Source organism: Nicotiana tabacum, chromosome 6 (assembly GCF_000715075.1).
Source record: "Nicotiana tabacum cultivar K326 chromosome 6, ASM71507v2, whole genome shotgun sequence".
Lineage (NCBI taxonomy): Eukaryota > Viridiplantae > Streptophyta > Magnoliopsida > Solanales > Solanaceae > Nicotiana > Nicotiana tabacum.
The window spans coordinates 216,708,842-216,729,210 of record NC_134085.1 but is presented as its reverse complement, the minus strand read 5'-3'; the positions used below and the strand labels follow the sequence as shown (position 1 = coordinate 216,729,210).

General features: G+C 35.1%; 2 protein-coding genes and 1 non-coding gene across 4 annotated transcripts; 2 read left to right on the top strand and 1 right to left on the bottom strand.

Annotated features, from left to right (window-relative positions):
• Nucleotides 1–1,929: 1,929 nt before the first annotated feature.
• Nucleotides 1,930–9,854, top strand: LOC107814567 (squamosa promoter-binding-like protein 6). Of its 2 annotated transcripts, XM_016640008.2 has the most exons (4): nucleotides 1,930–3,195; nucleotides 3,542–3,633; nucleotides 8,122–8,979; nucleotides 9,553–9,854. In XM_016640008.2, exons 1-3 carry the CDS (start codon nucleotides 2,567–2,569, stop codon nucleotides 8,973–8,975), a joined length of 1,575 nt encoding a protein of 524 aa, XP_016495494.1. In that variant the 5' UTR covers nucleotides 1,930–2,566; the 3' UTR covers nucleotides 8,976–8,979; nucleotides 9,553–9,854. The 2 variants fall into 2 exon arrangements, with proteins under 2 accessions (XP_016495494.1, NP_001312856.1); NM_001325927.1 differs by lacking the exon at nucleotides 9,553–9,854 and having other exon boundaries at nucleotides 2,567–3,195; nucleotides 8,122–8,975.
• A 6,379-nt stretch (nucleotides 9,855–16,233) lies between these two features.
• TRNAD-GUC (transfer RNA aspartic acid (anticodon GUC)) lies at nucleotides 16,234–16,305 on the top strand. Its single transcript has one exon. It is a non-coding gene; the product is annotated as a tRNA-Asp (tRNA).
• Nucleotides 16,306–16,945: 640 nt separating this feature from the next.
• On the bottom strand, nucleotides 16,946–19,566 carry LOC107814566 (UDP-arabinopyranose mutase 3). The gene is made up of 4 exons (XM_016640007.2): nucleotides 19,118–19,566; nucleotides 18,163–18,413; nucleotides 17,909–18,077; nucleotides 16,946–17,503 (listed from the first exon to the last, which is right to left on the bottom strand). The coding sequence occupies exons 1-4, from the start codon at nucleotides 19,451–19,453 to the stop codon at nucleotides 17,159–17,161; spliced, it is 1,101 nt and encodes a 366-aa protein (XP_016495493.1). The 5' UTR covers nucleotides 19,454–19,566; the 3' UTR covers nucleotides 16,946–17,158.
• Between the last annotated feature and the right edge of the window lie 803 nt (nucleotides 19,567–20,369).

Below are 20,369 nucleotides of genomic sequence, written 5' to 3'. Positions count from 1 at the left end.
TTAAGTATTGTCTACTTATGGTTTTTCCCCAAACAATAATTGTAAATGAATATGGTTTTGGTCCAGGTCTAGTCTACTTAAAAACCCTGATTTTACCAATGCTATTATCGTTATTGTTAGGACTAGTTATCCTCATAGTCAAGACGTCGAATATGACTAAACTTCGGCAATTGCCATCAATGATATATTTTTCCCACTCCCTTAATGAAGGAGAGTTCTTAAGTTCTAACTTCTAAATTAAATGACGTTAAGAATGACGCCCTCAAAGTGACACTCTTGTCCACTTCCATTCACTTCTAACCTCCTTAATTTTAAGTTTATGAGTTCCTATAAAAATGAATTATTATTATTTTTACACCACGCCAGAAACTATTTATATTTGGTAGCGAGAAAATATATAATACTTGTATAATTTTTGTATATAAAATACAAAATTTATATATACACAAAAATATACAAATTTTATACATTTTTCGGCTATTATTTTTACAGCGGCTATATAGTATCATTTTTCCTATAAAAATCTCAAGTTAATATACAATAATAACTGAATTAACGGACTGGGTCCCAAGCTAAATATTCTTATACATTTACTGAATTTTTTAATACAAATACAAAATTTAGATAAAAGTTACTGGATTCACGGAACCACTAACTAATGCACTAGATCCGCCACTGTCCAATGTCCACAACTATTGGCGAAGTTACGAGCCGAAGGTTCCGAACCTCTTTAGCTAGAAAATTATAATGTGTATATAAAATCAAAATTATAAATAAACATTAGTAGATAATGTTTATTTATTTTTTGAAACTCTTTAATGAAAATTATGTCTTTGTGACTGCGTTAGGTTATTAATTCTGTCAGATATTCCAATATCAGTGACATTTTCCACCTTTTTTCTCTCCACTTACGAAATCTGAATTATGTATTTTTTTTTTATACAAATATTAAAATAACCTTTTACAATGAAAAAGCACTGCGCTTCAGAAAAGCTTTCCTCCCTCGGGCGTTCCCACAAAATATTTAAGATCTTATCTTCTATATTTTGTCCCTACAAACTTAAATGATCGAAGTACATAAAAGTTGAATTATCTCTAAGGACTTTTTTTCCGAAAGAAAAAGAGAATTGTTTTGTAGTAAACTTACATCTCGTTTGAATGGTTGTTATGTATCGTTTCATAATGTATCGTATAGTATTTTATTGTATTGTATCGTTTTAATTTATACAATGTTTGGTTGGATTGTATTGTTTGCCGTCGTCTAATGATATCATGTATCAACAATATGAAGAATAAACTTACAATATTTTAAAGAAAAAGTAAGGGACGAGGTAATATTATTATATAGAAAGGTAGGGTAAAAGATAAAATATGATTATTTAATAATAAAAAAGGGCAAAATGAGAGGGAAAAAAATAAGAGAACGACGCGACCACACCAAATCGATTGTTCCATAAAGTAGCACTTTCCGTTGTTACGTAATTACGGATAAAAATAATATAATACAATAAAATTAAAGTAACAATCAAAACAAATATTATATTTAAAATAACAATTAGATACAAAACAACTGGTAACAACCATCCAAACAAGATGTTAAACTCAATTATAATACCAGCTATATTTTTCAATTCCAGTGTAAATTATTTAAGAATAATTCTGTCAGCTTTGACTTGATATTATATTGTAAAAACAATCATGAAACATGAAAAAATAATACAGATAAATTTTATATTCTTTTCTAATTGGCCTCTCTCATAGTAATTAAAATATGTTCTAAGAAATTTGTGAAGCACGTGAGACTTTTTCCTCTGGAAATTATTATCTTATAAAAAAATAAAGATTATTTTCATTTGATTTTTTTTCTCATACTACTTTTTATGAAGATAGTGGTGTCTGCTGCTTTATTCTTTTCATTTTCTTTATTTTAAACAAAAATAAAAGTGTCTGGATAGCAAATTACCGACTAGCAAAGGAAAGTAGCAAACAAGTGGCTTTATCTCAATTCTATCTCTTACAATGGAGAGAGACAGCCATATACTATTTCACTGAATCATATCTCAAAATTACACACAAAAACTCACCCACTTGATTTGTTTGTGGTACACTTGACCCATATCCCAGCAGCTGCAGCACTTCCTTTCTCCTTTCCCAAGTTCTCATATTTTTCTGTCAATTTTGGCAGCTTTCTATTTTGTAATGTTTAGTATATTTGGACCACTTCTTTTTACTTACCAACTGTGTACTACTTTTTCTTGCTATAGCTCCTTTTGCTTCCACTAAGGAAGCAAATATTTAGCTTGTCTACTTGCTTCTTGATTGATAACAGTTATTATGGGGTTTCCTCCTCTTTCTGTTTCTGCTCCTTTCAGTTGTCCTTTTTATAGTGTTTAATGACTTCCCTTTTACTGGGTTTTCAAGAATATTTTTGCAGCAGTTCTTGAGCTTGTCAAGTTGTATTTTTGGTTATGGACCTGAAAATTCAAAGTGGTTCCTGTGTGGAAGAGTAACGCAGCATATTGGGTTTGTATGAAATTATTGAAGAAATAATTGAATTCTTGGAAAAATGGAGTCTTGGAGCTATCTCTCAGGGGGAAAGGGTTTCATATCAGAGGAATCGGTTTCTGTAAATGATGGAATGGGGCGAACTAAAAATGGATTAATGGGTTGGGAATTGAAGACCCCTAGCAGCTATGTAATGTGCTCAAGTCAAGAAGATAGTACTAATAATCAAGGATTTCCTGAGTTGGGTTCTCAAAATTTGATGAAAAAAACTATGTTCAGTGACCAAAGTATTTTTGGTTCAGTGGCAGCTAGTCCTAGTGCAGCATATTCTGGGGAAAATAAATCTAAGTCTAGTTCCAAGTTATCGAGTTCAGTTGTGGAATCAAACTCTAGAGATTCATCACTGATTGATTTGAAGCTGGGAAGATTTCCTGATCAAATAGATGCAAATGTTTACAAATCTCCCAAGATTATGCCTAATGTCTCTGGTGCTGAGTCCATTGTTCCAGCCAAGAGAATGAGAGCAGGAGGTGTGAGTTCCCATCCATTTTGTCAGGTTCTAGGTTGTGGGAAGGATCTCAGCTCTTGTAAGGATTATCACAAGAGGCATAAAGTTTGTGAGGTTCACTCAAAGACTGCTAAGGTTATTGTAAACGGCATTGAGCAAAGGTTTTGTCAGCAATGTAGCAGGTTACTACTTTGTCTCCAAATACAGAATTCTAAATTTGGAAAAAGAGTTTTTATTAGCCAATCATAGTGCAGGCTGTGTAATCAATCTATTAACTATACCCCTCAGTCTTAAACTAGTCCATTTTAATCCTTTTCATCCCAAGCTACTTGTGTGTCAAATTTGTGAACTGTGTAAACCTCTTTTAAGAGCATATTTGTTCAACCTCTGTGAATAGTTTGATTGATAATAGCATCTTTATTTGCAAGTCTTATAAAAATCAGCTGTTGTCTTTCTTCTTTTTGTTACAGTAGGAGATGTTCTATTCTTTGCAGCTAATGGAAATCATTCTTGCTGCTTTACTTGTAGGTTCCATCTGCTAGCTGAATTTGATGATGGCAAACGAAGCTGCAGGAAACGTCTTGCTGGTCATAATGAGCGCCGAAGGAAGCCCCATACTGGTATGCACTCGGGCTGTTTTAGTCATTTGCTTTAAAAGTAGTCCTTAATTTTGCATATTATAGTTTCCTCTCTAATATGAAACTCACTAAGATGCATGACTACCAGTTTCTAGACTATTTCCTATAATCCATTTTTTGATTAGTACATTTTATTGCTAAAATCAGCATGCTGAAATCTGTCCATGATTGAAGACTTGATCTCCTATCTATATTGCAGGGAGTTAAAAATATTAAACAAGGTATCATAATGGTTTACATCTTTCTTGTTACACCAAAAAGCCAAGGATTATAAACATCTAGAACATCTAAAGTTCCACATTCCATACTATGCACATCGGAGAAGTACGGTAGTACCCACAGAACTTCCAGTTGCTTTTTCATCCACTGCTTCTCCAGCTATTTGTAACCTCCTTTAGCTTCCCTTGGCGTTACCACTTCACTCCCAAAAGATTGATAAACATATAACAGACTGCCAGGATACAGAGCAATCCAAAAACACGAGGCTCCCACTGTTTTTCACATTTGTAGTATCCGCTGCAAGTGACGACCCCCCCTTCTATGTAGTTTTCTTGAGTAAGACTTGCTCTATGCAAAGCAATCCAAGTGAAACACGCCATCTTTATCTTTATAGGATTCTCAAGGCCACTGATTCTTTCTGCCATTTCTGAATAAAACACTCTGCCAAGTCTTAACAGAAACAGCCATCCTTTTCTGCTTTCCAAACCAAAGTATCTGCTTTTGGAGATAGCTCTCTGATCCCTCAAGTATTCCTCAGTAGGTGAGCTAAAATTTCTAGTTACCAATCATATTCCTGAATTGAGACCGCATCTACCCCCAACTAGCTTGAGATTGAGGCGCAATTGTTGTTGTTACAGTAGTTGTATTGCACATCAATTAGTATAAATTTGTTTAATCTAATTGTTGTTGTGTATCATGGATTTTGTATAAAATATAGTTTTAAGACGGTTTAGAGAATGAAAATGTCAAACCTCAAACTCTATATGGATGTATTTAGCACTAATTGTTTTTAGAGAAACCAATGCCATGTTTATCTGACTCTAACAACATGAAGAAACTTTCTTTCAACAAATAATATTTAAAATTTGTGATACTGAATGCATTTGAATTCTTGTTCTAAACTTCAGAATTTGTGTTTATTCCTAAGTTGCTCCGACATGGCAGTTTACGTGCCGCACCCGTGTCGACACGACACTAGTATGGGTGTGGGTATGGGATCCGTACCGGATTTGGTCAAACAATTTTGGGTACTTTGACCATCGCGGATGAAAAACTTCGAGACAAGATACGTTTGATTCCCGAAATCAAAGCCAAAACTAGGGTAAATTTGAAGAAAATAGCATACCTTATCTAGGAAATCAATTCTTTATTTATCTACAACTTGAGAATAAAAAAGAAATTCACACTTTATAAGCTATACGTTAGTTTCCACAAATCTTCTCATAATTTAAAGATATTTTTATATTTTTATTTTTTTGAATTATTTTTAGCCAGATCCCCGTATCCGTACTAGAATCCATATCCACGAATCTTAGAATTTACATCTCGAATGATCCAACCTCTAGATCCGTACCCGTGTCGAACACCCGCACCCATGTCTGAGCAACTTAGGTTTATTCACGTGCTATAGATAATACTTATGAATCAATCAACTATGCCTCAATTTCAAATTAGTTGGGGTTGTCTATATAACAACAACAACAAACCCAGTGTAATCCCACAAGTGAGGTCTGGAGAGATAGTGTGTACGCAGATCTTACTCCCTATGTTCAAGAAGGTAGAGAGGTTGTTTCTAGTAGACCATCGGCTTAGGAAAGGTAAAAGGAAGGGCAACAACAAGCACACAAATTACAGACCGAAGCAAAAATACAAAACAAACACTAGGTTCTGTAATGAGAAAGCCGAAACGAAAGCAACAAGTAATAACAAAAGTCGAGGAATACGAAGATACACAAATGACACTAAGTCAAGTACTGAAGCTACTTTTACGGACAAGGACAACGCTCGACTACCTAACCCTTTATCTTTATTGTCGACCTCCATACTCTCCTATCCATGGTCATGTCCTCAGTAAGCTGGAGCAACGCCATATCTTGCTCAATCACCTCTCCCCAATACTTCTTCGGCCTGTCTCTACCTCTCCTTAAGCCCTCCAAGGCCAACTTCTTACACCTCCTCACCGGTGCATCTGTGTCTCTCCTCTTCACATGCTCAAACCATCTATGTCTCGCATCTCACATCTTGTCCTCCATAGCGGCCACTCCCAGCTTGTCCCGAATAACTTCATATCTAATTCTATCTAACTTAGTATGCCCGTACATCCATCTCAACATCCTCATTTCATTCACCTTCATCCTTCGGACATGGGAATCTTCTATTACATGCTGCTCTATATGGGTCATTTCATTTCATTCCAATCCTATAATTTTTTCTTAAAGATAAATTAGAGGTTCTCCAAAATTAAGTTTCTCTAGATCATACACTTATTTTTAGACTTACATATAAGTTTGTAACCAGATTTAACAAACGTTGGACCTAATGTAAGTGTAACAACAACTACGTCTTAATCTCAACTAGTATGTGATTCCTATATGGATCTTTTGACTTCGTTGTGTATTTAGTTAAGTTCATATTTATTTCAGATTGTAGGTCAGTCGACAGATCTTCCTCCATGTGATTTTAGGTCTGTATCATCCTCATTAACACACTCCATCATTGTAGTGTAAACACTTGCGAAAGGATGCATAAGGAGGTCTACTTAGGACATAGGAAACCATGCAGTTTATCTTCTATGTGGCTTGCACCTTTGTTGTATGTGATCATTTTTAATCTTGTATCACTGCTCATCTATCTCAATACTTGTATTTTTACAAAATTCATCTTGTAGATATATTGGGCTCACTCCCAAATAACATTGCTAATACACAATATTCGTGCAACAATGCTAGTCTCATCACTATTCTATTGAACTTGCATTTCACTTTTATGTATCTTCTTATTGCGTAATAATCCTGCACTTCTCCATTTCATTTATCTTATTTTAATTCCATGTGTCACATCATCTATTGCAGTTCTCCTGAAAGACCAACTTGTTGAATTTTCAACATTTAGGTACCGCACATCTTTTAACATGGGTTAAAATTGCAGTGCATATTAAACTAATTTAATAGTAACATATCCTTTACTTTTACCTTATCAATTCTTTTTAGGTAAAATACATAGTTTACCCATCAAACTTGCACCGAAATCCCTGTTACACACCTTTTTTTCACGGGTAAACTTTTACACACCCAACTTTTTAAAAGTGTGTCGAAAACACACCTTTTTGATTACGTGTCACTCGCGTGTTTTTCACACATAAGAGGCGAGTGGACAATTAAAATTCCGTGTCTAAAGGCTCATTTTGAGAGCACTTGTCCAGCCTTCTCATATTTTCATTTTTCTAAATCCTTTTCTTCATTTTTTAGAATAAAAAATCTACTATTCTTTTCCATCTTTTTCCATTACTGCACCATCGCTTCTTATACCACCATACCACCAAATATTTTTGCCAAGATTTAGAGGAGGATAAAAAAAAATCAGAGATTCATATTCAGCATAGGAATCGCTGAATGACGGTGACACCGTTGAGCTGCTAGGGTGGCCAAATGTTGAAGGGAAAATTCGTGAAGTTCTTCATATGTGTTTTGTGAGAATTTGTGGGTTCTAATTGGGTCTGTGGAGTTTCTTCCATTTCAGCCATTGATGGGTTGAGAATTTTGGGTTCTTCGATTCTTTTTTGTTCTTACTGTTGCTTGGTGTAAGCAATTTTGGTACTCAAACTATATAATCGGTGGGTCAATTTGAAAGAGGAAAGATACAAATACAAAGGAATTTTAGGAAAAATATTTAATTGGTAGTGTGTTGATAGAAATTTTAAAATGTTATCCTGATAATTTGAAAATTAAAATTAAACTTTGGGTGGTGGGAGGAGGGGGGCAGCCATGGTGGTACAGCCTGGGGAAGATGAAGAAGATGAAAATAATTGTAAATTCAAGTTTTTTGAAGTCAACAACACGTGTCACGTTATTATTGGTGCGTGACTGCACTTGATGAGAAAAGAGTAGTCCAGTACTGAAGAGGTGTGTTTTAGACACACTTTTAAAAGGTTGAGTATATAAGAAGTTTCCCGTGAAAGAAAGATGTGTAACGGGGATTTCGGTGCAAGTTTGATGGGTAAACTATGTATTTTGCCGTTCTTTTTATTTAACTAACTCATTGCACAAGCTTATAATGTGAAGTTTGTATCTTATGTCCTCCATATCTTTCTCGTTTGGCATGTTGTATTAGAGGGAATTTTATATCTATGAAGTTTTATGTTTCTTCCAAGCGTGTTCTGGACAACCAGGATTCAGAGTTTTCGTATTTTGTGAAATGTTTTGAGAAAATTTAAAATTCATCTGTACTTTAACACACTCCAGGTTTTTGCAGGTACCAGATTTCGAGGAACTTCTTTTGCGACATCATCCTTTGCTTGCCAAGACATACTTGGTGGCCGCTTTCTGCATCAGCCAAAATTTGAGATGAATGACTGGTATAAGAATGTAAAAGTTGAAGATGGTGTTGAACGTAGCCATCAACTTGCCATGCCCTTTTCAAATGGGCAATTGCAACCAAAATCTGTTTTCACGTCATATCATGCCAAGAAACAGTGTCAACCTCTCCATGATGAAGGACAACCTGCTGTAACAACGAGCAGAATTAACGAGAGTGCCATCTCATCTATGCATGATATGCGAGGATCAGATTTTGTTTCCCCTTCTTTGTTCCACACCAGCTCAACTGGATCTGAAGTCTTGCATGTTTTGGACACATCTTCTACTATTCATGGGCTATCAGGGATATCAAACTCCAGCAATGCTCTCTCTCTTCTGTCATCCCAATCACGGGGCTCGTCAAATCATTCCACTGTTTTTCGTGCCGCTCATCCCCTGATTTCCCCAAGCAATAATTCACGTTACAGTGTGACTCAAGCATCTAAAGAAGTCCTGGGATTTAGTCCTCAGGATTCAACAGGTAGAATGTCCAACACATTCAATTCATCTGGGGTCAATTCTGCAGAAGGTGGACTGGACCAGATACTATTTCCTAGCAACACTTGTAGCGTCGATGGGATCATGCAAGGACCAAATTTTGTGAACCAAAAGGATCAACTTTCTTGTGAAGATGGACCCACTATCGATTTGCTCCAGTTGTCATCGCAGCTTCAGCGTGTGGAGCATCAAAGGCTTTCCATGCAAGTGAAGCAGGGCAGCAACACTTTTCCCGGCCTCAGAATCACTTGAGCAGGTAGAAAAATGTGATGTGTCACTATCAGAGTTTTGCTTAACTATATCTCATGTTTTTGATGGTTATTGAAATATCTTTTCTCTTTTAACTTCAATAACTCTATGTCTTGCTGTTGTGTTGGCATGTCTTTGTAGCTGGATGAAATATCACTTTCTTGTCAAGCTACATTCTTAGATTTTCACTTACAATTATTTTTCGTATTTCTTATTAATATGCACCTCTATGTTACCTGCTAAGACTGTGAAGGCGTCAAATTAATTTTTATTGTCAACTTCCAATAATGGCTGATCCTATCTTAGTATTGGACGTCCCATATAGATGCTTATCTTTTAGGCAAAAGCAGGAGGCCTGTAGATTTTGTAACAATGCAGCTGGGATCTGAAACTTTTTGTGCATCCTTCTTGTTTTACTCATTCCGTTTTTCTTTTCCGAGGTCCAGTAAGAGCGTATAATTCTTCTAGTGCCTCTGGCAGATTGTTACTAGTCTGTCTAATAAAGTTGCTAGCATCATTAGTCCAGGCAAATGACTATTGCATGAGTAATATTGCCCTAAATTGAACTTGCCGTCTGCAGATTCAAATATCTGGATTGACGTGAAAATGGTTGGCTGCTGAACAGCTAAAAGGTGCAGCAACTCAGGCAAGAAGCAGCCAGCTTTTCCAGTTAACAGAGATGGGAGCGTTGAGAAGCAAGTCTTCGGAATCTTGATGTTCGTTTCTTCATTGTTGTTCTATCTCTTTCTCATTTTGATACGGACAACTGTTCCTCTCGACAGTCTTATTCAATAATAATCCGTTTTTCTTTTGGATAATTGACAAAAACAATCATGATTCGTAGTCAAGTTGGTTTTGTGTGTGGAATTATCCACCCTTTTTGTAGTGTTATGTGCTTCATTCCTTTGGTATGGACTAGTTGCTCGGGGTACTTAATGTTAGATTAGTTAGTGTTTGATGGGAGTATTTGAGAAGAGGTTGTTTTGTCCCTCATTGGAAAAAGAAATAAAGGAAGAGGTGTTTAAAAGCACTTCTTTGTCTTATATAGTTTGAATATTTTGAGGGTGTTTTGGAGGGAAATTGGAATTTAAATTCAAAAGAAGGTGACTATTGGTTTTAAAAGGTGCTTGTTACGAAGAGATGAGTCTGTTAATTCAATAAATAGAGGCTTTGTAGAATTCTGTTATTTCTATAACAATCTTAAGGGATTTAATCTCCACTGCAATGGAGGCTTTTGGTATTGATTTTGGTTTCAACAAGATATTCGAAGTGTTCAAACTGGATCAATTTGATGGCTCAAATTTCACCCTCCAGAACCTACTTCTGAAGATTCTGACGAAATTAAGGCGGCACACAAAAAACGTGAAGATGATGAGGTGCGCTGTCGAGGTTTTATTTTGAACTCACTTTATGATCATTTATATGATTTGTTCTGTCCTCACAAATCACCACAAGAAATCTGGAAAGCCTTGGAACAGAAATATACTGCTGTGAAACAAGGAATAAACATATTCCTTGGAATGAAATTTTTTGAATTTCAAATGATAGATGAGAAATCTGTCATAGAACAGGTTGATGAGTTGCTTGTTTTGATATCTAGACTCAAAGATTTTAAAGTCGATGTTTCTGAATCTCTTCAAGTGGCTGCTATACTTGCAAAATTACCGGCCACTTGGAATGACTATAAGAAGAAATTATTACATTCTTCCGAAGACTTTAGTGGACCAGTTGACTAAGCATATTCGGATTGAAGAAGAGACACGAAAACGTGAAAATAAATATGCATCGGAAACTAGTTCAAAGGTGAATTTTATTGAGTCTAGTAAGGCAAACAATTCAGGAAAATCTAGAAACAAAAAGAAGAGAAAGTTTGAGGCTGCTCCAAAGGAAAATTCTTCTAACATTAAGAAAGGCCTGTGTTATACTTTCGGAAAAATGGGTCATTTTAAGAGATATTGCGGGTTTCGTAAGAGACAAAAAAATGAAGAAAATGCTGGACAGAAGAGGGAAAATAATGTTGAACAACAACAAGCTTCTTCTTCGGATATTGTTGCTATGATTTCTGCCTTTACCAACTTGAATCTGAGTATGGTAACTGAATGCAACATGGTAGCAACTATGAAATCTGCAGATTGGTGGTATGATTCCGGTGCTACAGTTCATGTATGCAATGACAAGAGTTTCTTCAAACATTATGAAGTTGCAACAAGTGATGAAAAGGTTTTAATGGGAAATCATGACACCGCCAAGGTCTTTGGAAAAGAAACAGTTGAACTACAATTCACTTCGGGAAAGAAGTTGATTTTAATTAATGTTCATCATGTACCTGATGTTAGGAAGAATTTAATTTCTGCAAATTTATTAAGTAAGAAAGGCCTCAAAACTGTTATAGAGGCAGAAAAGATTATTTTCTCTAAGAATGGTGTATTCGTAGGACATGGCTACTCTTGTGAGGGCATGTTCAAATTAAGTATTAATAAAGTTGAAGTTTCTGCTTATATGATTGAGTCATCTATTAATTTATGGCATGCTAGACTTTCACATGTTACGATATGTTAAGTTTATGTCTAAAAATAAATTAATTCATGTTGTAGAGAATAATGATAATAAATGTGAAATATGCATACAAGCTAAGATGACTAAGAAATCTTTTCCAAAGAATGAAAGAACAAGTAATCTACTTGAACTTGTGCATTCCGATATATGTGAATTGAATGGTCATTTAACTAGAGGTGGAAATAGATACTTTATTACTTTTATAGATGATCATTGTAGATATACACATGTTTACTTAATGAAAACAAAAGATCAAGCATTTGATATGTTTAAGAGTTACAAAGCATTAGTTGAAAATCAATTGGAAAAGAAGATTAAAATCCTACGTAGTGATAGAGGAGGCAAATATCTTTCCAATAAATTTTCTGTATTTTGTGAAGAAAATGGTTTGATTCACCAAGTTAGTGCACCGTATACCCCACAACAAAATGGTCTTGCTGAAAGAAAAAATAGAACGTTGATAGGTATGGTTAATGCCATGCATTTACATGCAAAATTACCAACGAATTTGTGTGGGAAAGCTTTGTTAACGGCTTGTTTTGTGCATAATAGAGTACCTTCAAAGAAATTTAAGGTTTCACTATATGAATTATGGAAAGGAAGAGAGTCTAACTTAAATTTCTTAAGGGTATGGGGCTGTTTATCCTATTATAAAATTCCAGATCCTAAATGGATTAAGTTAGGACCTAGAGGAATTAAAACATATTTGTAGGATGTGCTGAGAACTCAAAGGCATACAGATTATTGGACATTGAGTCTAAGTATATTGTGGAACCTAAAGATGTTGAGTTCTTGGAAACAAAGTTTATTGGTGATTCTAATAATTCACATGAGGATACAGAAATTACTAAACAAGATGGTAATGCAACAAGCATTGGTGATAATGCAGTAACTCAAGAAAATTGTGCAGAACCTAGTTCTTCTTTTAACAATAAAAGAAAGGCAACTGAATCTCCTGTAGAACCAAGAAAAAGTCAAAGAGTTAGAAATGAAAAAATATAGGTGTTGATTTTATTTCTTCTCAAGCACTAGTCTTTTTGGTAAAAGGAAATAGAGATGAAGTATTAAATAAAATACCCATTATTTAAATTTAGAAGAGGATCCTAAAACCTATAGTGAGGCTATGGCTTCGCGGGATTCTTCTTTCTGGAAAGAAGCTGTAAATGATGAAATGAATTCTCTTTTATCAAATGGTACATGGGTATTGGCAGATTTACCTTCTAATACTAAACCTATTAGGTGTAAATGGATTTTTAAAGAAAATACAATACTGATGATTCTCTACAAATAGTTAAAGCTAGACTTGTAGTCAAGGGATTTAGACAAAAGGCAGGAGTAAATTATTTTGACACATATGCTCATGTGGCCAGGATTACCTCAATAAGAGTATTATTTGCTTTGGCATCAATACATTATCTAAATGTCAATCAAATGGATGTTAAGACGGCATTCTTAAATGGTGATCTTGATGAAGAAGTTTATATGGAGCAACCCGAAGGGTTTGTGCTTCCTGAAAATGAGAAGAAAGTTTGTAAATTAGTTAAGTCCTTGTATGGATTAAAACAAGCTCCAAAATAATGGCATGAAAAATTTGATAGTGTTATATTATCAAATGATTTTAAACATAACGGAGCAGATAAATACATTTATTCCAAATTCACAAAGGACTATGGAGTGATAGTATGTCTTTATGTTGATGACATGCTAATCATAGGAACTAACATGCAAGGCATAAATGAAACTAAGAAGTATTTAACTTCTCAATTTAAAATGAAAGATTTGGGAGAAGTTGATACTATTTTAGGTGTTAAAGTTAAAAGGCATATTGAGGGTTTTGCCTTATGTCAGTCTCACTATATTGACAAGGTTCTTTCCAAATTTAATCATTTGGGTATTAAAGAATTTAATACTCCATTTGATGCTTCTAGCAAGATGATTGAGAACCACGGAAGATCTGTTAGTCAATTAGATTATGCTAGTGCAATTAGTAGTTTAATGTATGTTATGCACTGTACTAGGCAAGGTATTGCTTTTGCGGTTTGTAAATTGTCAAGACATACTCACAATCTAAGTGGTGATCACTAGAAAGGTATATTGAGGATACTTGGTTATCTGAAAAGGACAAAAACTTTTGCCTTGTATTATAACAGATGTCCTTCAGTGTTTGAAGGATATTTTGATGCTAGTTGGATAACTAGTGTTGGTGATAATAAGTCAACGTCTGGGTGGATATTCACTTTAGGTGGAGGAGCAATTTCATGGGCTTCTAAGAAACAAACATGTATTACTCATTCCACAATGGAATCTGAGTTTATTGTTTTAGCAGTTGCAGGAAGAGAGGCAGAATAGCTGAGAAATCTATTATTAGATATAAAATTGTGGCCACAACCAATGCCAGCTATTCTCTTGCATTGTGATAGTGAAGCAACTATGTCCAAGGCATTTAGCAAAATATACAATGGAAAATCTAGACATATTGCTTTAAGACATGAGTACATAAGACAATTAATTTCGGATGGAATTATTACTGTTGTGTACATCAAGTCTAAAGACAACCTTGCTGACCCATTCACTAAAGGACTCGCGAGGATATGATAATAAGCACAATAAGTGCTATGGGTCTAAGGTAATTTAAATTTGTCACTAGTAAAGGGAACCTTACCTTTCTTATTGTTTAACAATATTAATGATTTAAAAGGTAATGACAAGTTATAGTTGTGACGGATAGCATGTACTGGAAATTAGTACCTAGAAAAGGAGGATGAGTATAAAAATACTCTTAATGAAGAAGCAGAGTTCGGTTTAGGAACTAAAGAAGTCCTTGTTAAGGACTTGGTTAAATCTTCACCTATGTAAACACAAGAAGTGGTGCCGCTTCAATCAAAGTTTGGAACACAAAACTTGATAAATGTTTATGAATTCAGGAAGTAGCACAGGGCCATTATCGGGTGCTAAAACTCACAGTGAACAAGTTGTCGAGTTGCTACGATTTATGTGTATAAAGCTTTTCCATCTTGTCGCATAGGAATTGTAGTTTAATACAACTTAATCTAACCAATAATTTCGACAAGGTCTTGAATAGTTTATACAAGTAGTAGGTTTAAATCGAAAAGTACCTACTATATGCATGAATCTCATAAATAACATCAGTCGCTAACTAAGTGGGGGATTGTTAGATTAGTTAATGTTTGATGGGAGTATTTGAGAACAGGTTATTTTGTCCCTCATTGGAAAAAGAAAGAAAGGAAAAGGTGTTTAAAAGCACTATCTTATATAGTTTGAATATTTTGAGGGTGTTTTGGAGGGAAATTGGAATTTGACTATATTATTAATAGTCAATATTGAAAAATGTTTTAATATTTTTTTAAATTCAAAAGAAGGTGACTATTGGTTTTAAAAGGTGCATGTTATGAAGAGATGAGTCTGTTAATTCCAACATGCTCCAAGAGGTATTATAAATACCTATTTCATCTCCAAAACGAAATCATCTGGAAAATTTTCATCTCTTTCTCTTCTACTTATTTTCTGCAACTCACAACTATTTTGTTCTTGTGGGAAATTCGAGTTAATTGCTGAAACTTGAATTTCAGAGGCTTTGTAGAATCCTGGAGGAATTCTGCCATAATCCCTGCAGCTAAGGGTGTTCATGGTTCGGTTTGGATCGGTTTTTCCCTAAAAAGAAACCAAACAAAGTAAATCGATTTTTCAAATATTAGAACCAAACCAAATCAATTAAGTCGGTTTTTTCTCAATCCGGTTTATGTCGGTTTTTCGGTTTTTTTCGGTTATTTCGGTTATTTGTCGGTTTTTTCTTAAATATAAGACATACACTACTAAACACACATTTCAACGACCATATTTTCAACGTAACACTATCAAATCAATTGCCCTTTGAGAAATCTATTATTTACCAAGATATATTGATGATACTTGAGTCAAATAGTGATGAATAATTTAAGGACTCAATTAAAAATATATTATTTTTAACATGAAATAGTTTCTTACACTCAACAAAAGAAAACTACTAATTAAACTAGAATGTAAAGGTAAAGAACTGTACTAAAAGTGCAAACGATTAATATTTACTATAAAAATTTTAAAACTTTGTATAAAAATATACATTTATATATGCGTAATAATAAATTTAAAATAGTTACTCCTATATTCGGTTTGGTTCGATTTTTTTTAATTAAAACCAAAACCAAACCAAATTTGATCGGTTTTTAAATTTTAAAACCAAACCAAACCAAAAAGTATCGAGTTTTTTTTGGTCGATTTGGTTTGGTTCGGGTTTTCGGATTTTTATGAACACCCTACCTGCAGCAACGTAATTGGGAGGCTTAAATTCCTTAAGGACAGTGACTACACTATCAAGGCCTAATTATTCCGTCCCATATTCTGTTATTTCTATAACACTTCATGAACAATTTGATGAATTGCATGATTTGTGTGCTTTGGAAACTTTTTCTTCTCGATTCGCCAAAAACAGTATATGCACAAAATCATGTTATAGGTGAAATGGTGTGAATTTTGGTTGATCGCAGAAGAAAATTATGCCCCTAGCTACCTCCCAACTTTCTTTTTTCTTATGTCAAATGAAGCAAGGGAAGGAAGAAATTTTAATGCCGAGGAGCGCCATTCGGCCATTTGGTGTAATATTGCAGTTATATATCAACATAAATGTGTGTTAATAGTTTATCACCAAGTCGTTGTAGTATAGTGGTGAGTATTCCCGCCTGTCACGCGGGTGACCCGGGTTCTATCCCCGGCAACGGCGTTTCTTTTGTTTTTAATACGAATGGCTTTGACACTCTTTTCCATTTGAAAACTTTTTATTTCCAGAGATCTATGCGAACTATATTTTCTTCAAAATCTCAATATTTTGATCAGCTTAAACTTTCCTATTTTCCCACCCGTTTTACCTGTAACAATAGAGAAAGAAATGCCAATTTTTTGCTACTGTATATCTTCCCAGACCAACTGTTACATTCTATTTCTTAAAACATCTTTTTCGTTTTATTTCTAATTGATTGCCTAGTCAATCGTATATGTCTAGGTGTTCCATATTTCGTTTTATTTCGTTTTTTCGGCTCCTGTTGCTTTTTGAGCCGAGGGTCTCCTGGAAACAGCCTCTCTACCCTTCAGGGTAGGGGTAAGGTCTGCGTATATATTACCCTCCCCAGACCCCACTTGTGGGATTATACTGGGTCGTCGTTGTTGTTGTTCCATATTCAGACTGGTTTATTAATATTATGGCGTCCCAATATGATGATTTTTCTTAGGCCAACCTTTCGTTTCTTTTTTGACTTTTCCACTCCGAAAGTTTGCTCTTGGCCTTGCATTATGGAAATTTTAAGAACACAACAAAAGCCAACTTGCTGAAGAATATGCTTATAATATCCAAAAGAGCCGGCAGGTAAGAAATAAATAATACTACTAGTTTTGATTAAATTAAATGGCATAGTCTCATAGATATTGTCCTCAACTCTCCGGACATAACAAGATTAACAACCTCCGTACTACAAAATATAATTAAAAGGACAAAAAGCTTGAACTGAGAAGACGATGATAGTAATACAAGCACCTATAACCAAGGCGAACTATGAGTTAAAATACTCTATTGATTTTATCTATTTTGAGCTGCCATTGGATAATTTCACAGCAGCAGCCGCGGCGGATGGGTTGAGCTCGTCCCATGCTTCAATCCATGTGATCATAGCATCTGCCAGCTTGTTAAAGTAATCATCCACTTTGCCAAGTTTTGCCTTCACTTGTTTGGAGAGTTCAAGGTAGCATTTTTGGACAGAGGTGCAGTCCTTTGGAAGGGCAACAGATTGGAAGAATGGGATCAGCTCCTCTTGCCAGTAAATACCTTTGTATTCCTTCTTGAGGTTCACAAATGGATTGCTGGCCTTGCTGTGCCATATGTATGGCAGACCTGTCTTGACTCCCAATCCTAAGTGATCACAGATCACCTGCACAAACAAGAAAATTCCATTTCATCTTTGACGTAAAATACTAAACGATACAACACAGTAGGTAGTATCAGAGGCGGATGCAGCCTTTAAACAATGTGCATATATGTGTGAAAAAACACTAAAAATTCAACAAACATTTAATTGTGAATCGATAACTTTAAAGCACAATAAGTTCAGTTCAGTCTATAACAATTAAAACTCATTAAATTTAAATTCTGGATTTGTCTCTATAACAACAACAACAAAAAACCCAGTATAATTCCACAAGTGAGGTATGATGAGGGTAGTGTGTACCTTATCCCTAGCTTCAAGAGGTAAAGAGAATGTTTCTGGTAGACCCTCAGCTTAGGAAAAGTAAAAGGAAGGGAAACAACAAGCACACCAAAGCAGAAAATGCAATACCTTCGTGCACCAACCAGCCCACATATCGTCGTAACGTCCAATAGGCTGTCCATCACCCATGAGTCCAAAGTACATAGCAGGGCCAATCAACTCACGGTCGAATGCCAAGTTCATGCCACACATGGGGAAGAGGGTTCCTTTTGGGATTGTCATAACAGCATCAACATACCTGAAAAAGACAACACAAGAGTTGGAGACCTTGGCATTAAGGAATTAGGATCAAGAAACTCTAAAAAGTAGGATGGCATTGATACCTAGTGTTCCTTTCAAGAGGCTTGACAAGTTGGGTAGGTGCATCATAATCAGGGATGTTGAGCCAGAGACCATGTGAAACTGCAGTAGGTACACCTTCACGGAGACTGAATGGGTACCCACGCACAAAATCTGCACCCTCTCTGTACGGATCATACAATGTGTTGAAGAAAAATGGACTTGATGGGGACAACAGATTTTTAATGTGTTGCTCAAGTGCATTAATTTCCTTGCCAGTTGGGTCTTTGGCTACCTGCAAATTAATCAAAAATACCAATACATTAATGCCACATACACCACTTCTCTCCTCACTTAAAAACATTAAAATTAAGCAAGAGACCTATTACCAAAATGTTGATACCCACAATCAAAGTTACACTACTATAGAAATATTTCCTTTTCAAATATATAATCAAGTAATCATAAAGACTTAGAGCAATTAGAGATCCAGCATTTGACACAATACAACAACAACAACAACACAGTGTAATCTTACAAGTGGAGTATAAGAGAATAGAGTGCACGTAGACCTTACTCTGTTTCCGGAAGACCCTCAAGCATTTGACACAATGCAACAAAATTTACTGTTATACATTCAGAATAAGTCACAATTAAGAATTAACATCAGATCCAGTCGTATATTAAACAACTAACAAAGATCAAAACGTCATTCCAAATCTCTTAAATAGGTTAGCAGATCGAGCGTCTAATCCCCGAAAAATGGGAGTAAGAAATCACAATTCAATGTGCCATACTGGACGGATAACAAAATTCAAACCAAAATCCACTTTTTATAACGCTTAAGAACATCAAGTCAGAAATTAAAATCCAATCTTTGACATACAAAATTCAGCAGATCAAAAACCTACTAGAGCAGTAAATACACAACTAAAAACAATTTCAAAAAGCGGTGGCACAATCGAAAGGAATCTTTTTTTTAAAAGAGAGAAATCTTACAAAGCAATCGTCGTCAATGGTGTAGATGTACTTCTTCTTAGACACCATGTAACCAAAGCAACGGCAAGCAGAATCCTTGAAAGAGATACAAGAAGCCTTAGGACCCAAAATTTTGTTAATGTCATTACGATTATAAAGCTCGTAATCAAACCCTTCAGGGACCTTAATGATCTTAGAAGGGTCACCATCTTGAACAATAATAAGATGATAAGACTGGAAAAAAGGCCTCCACTGCTCCAAGAAATCAAGGTTTCTGATAGTGGGAATAACTATGTCAAGTTCATCTTTCAGAAGAGGAATTGGAGCAACAGAAGCAGAAGAAGAAGCCTTTGCCATTTGTGTTATGTAAATAAATTGGAGAGTTTCTGAGAATAGGTGTAAATAAGACGGAGTTTATATAGATAGAGAAAAATAAAGAGAGAATTCAAAGGGAAGGGGTGGTGCCCATGTTGTGGCCGCGTACAAGTGAAACTCCTGAATAAAGAGAGCGGTGGCACGTGATGTAACCATGTCATCAAAGCGTTACTTGTCAATTACAAAAAGAGCCAATCCAACCCGATTAATACGCAACAAATTTTATTGTGTTTTGAAATAAATGTTACTTATACATTACTTTCCTAGGACAAGAGCGGTTGCTCTGATGGTAAGCAACCCCCACTTTCAACCAAGAGGTTGTGAGTTCGAGTCTCCCCAAGAGCAATGTAAGAAGTTCTTGGAGGGAAGGATGTCTGAGGTCTATTTGAATCGTTCTGAAATAATATTTGGATTTTATGCTCTATTAAAAAAAAAATTAACCCTGTTATATTCTACTGTTAAGATATTAGTAAATATTTGAAAAGATAATTGTTTACAATAACAAAAAGGGATTTTATTGATAAACATTGCAGGTTACAACTCTGTTTATCCCTTGATTATTTCCTCCGATTTATTCTACGTGATTCGAGGGCCTTAGCGGCATATTTCTCGAATGTAAGACTTTAAGCAAGACATATTAGACATGTCTTTGATCTCTTAACGAATATTTCAAGAGTTTCATGCAATTTCATAGATCTCATATTTGATCTCTTTGTGCATATTCCGAGATTTTATGGAATTGTTGAGATCCCCTTTGAAGGAAACATGCAGCCTTATTTATAGATATGAATTAGGGTTTGTGTGGAGTAGCCATCAAGTAACCCTAATAGACTCTTAATATTTCAAGAATTGTCTTGAATTTAGGATTTATCTTGATCTGTTAAAATTTCAGTGTCTA

Bases quoted from the DNA above. Each gene is read 5' to 3' on its own strand.
- LOC107814567 (XM_016640008.2), top strand. From the start codon at position 2,567: ATGGAGTCTTGGAGCTATCTCTCAGGGGGAAAGGGTTTCATATCAGAG. The intron at 3,196-3,541 runs GTTACTACTTTG...CTTTACTTGTAG, and splicing joins TTTTGTCAGCAATGTAGCAG to GTTCCATCTGCTAGCTGAAT. The intron at 3,634-8,121 runs GTATGCACTCGG...AGGTTTTTGCAG, and splicing joins CCGAAGGAAGCCCCATACTG to GTACCAGATTTCGAGGAACT.
- LOC107814566 (XM_016640007.2), bottom strand. From the start codon at position 19,453: ATGGCAAAGGCTTCTTCTTCTGCTTCTGTTGCTCCAATTCCTCTTCTG. The intron at 18,414-19,117 runs GTAAGATTTCTC...ATTAATTTGCAG, and splicing joins CCATTGACGACGATTGCTTT to GTAGCCAAAGACCCAACTGG. The intron at 18,078-18,162 runs GTATCAATGCCA...TGTCTTTTTCAG, and splicing joins CCTCTTGAAAGGAACACTAG to GTATGTTGATGCTGTTATGA.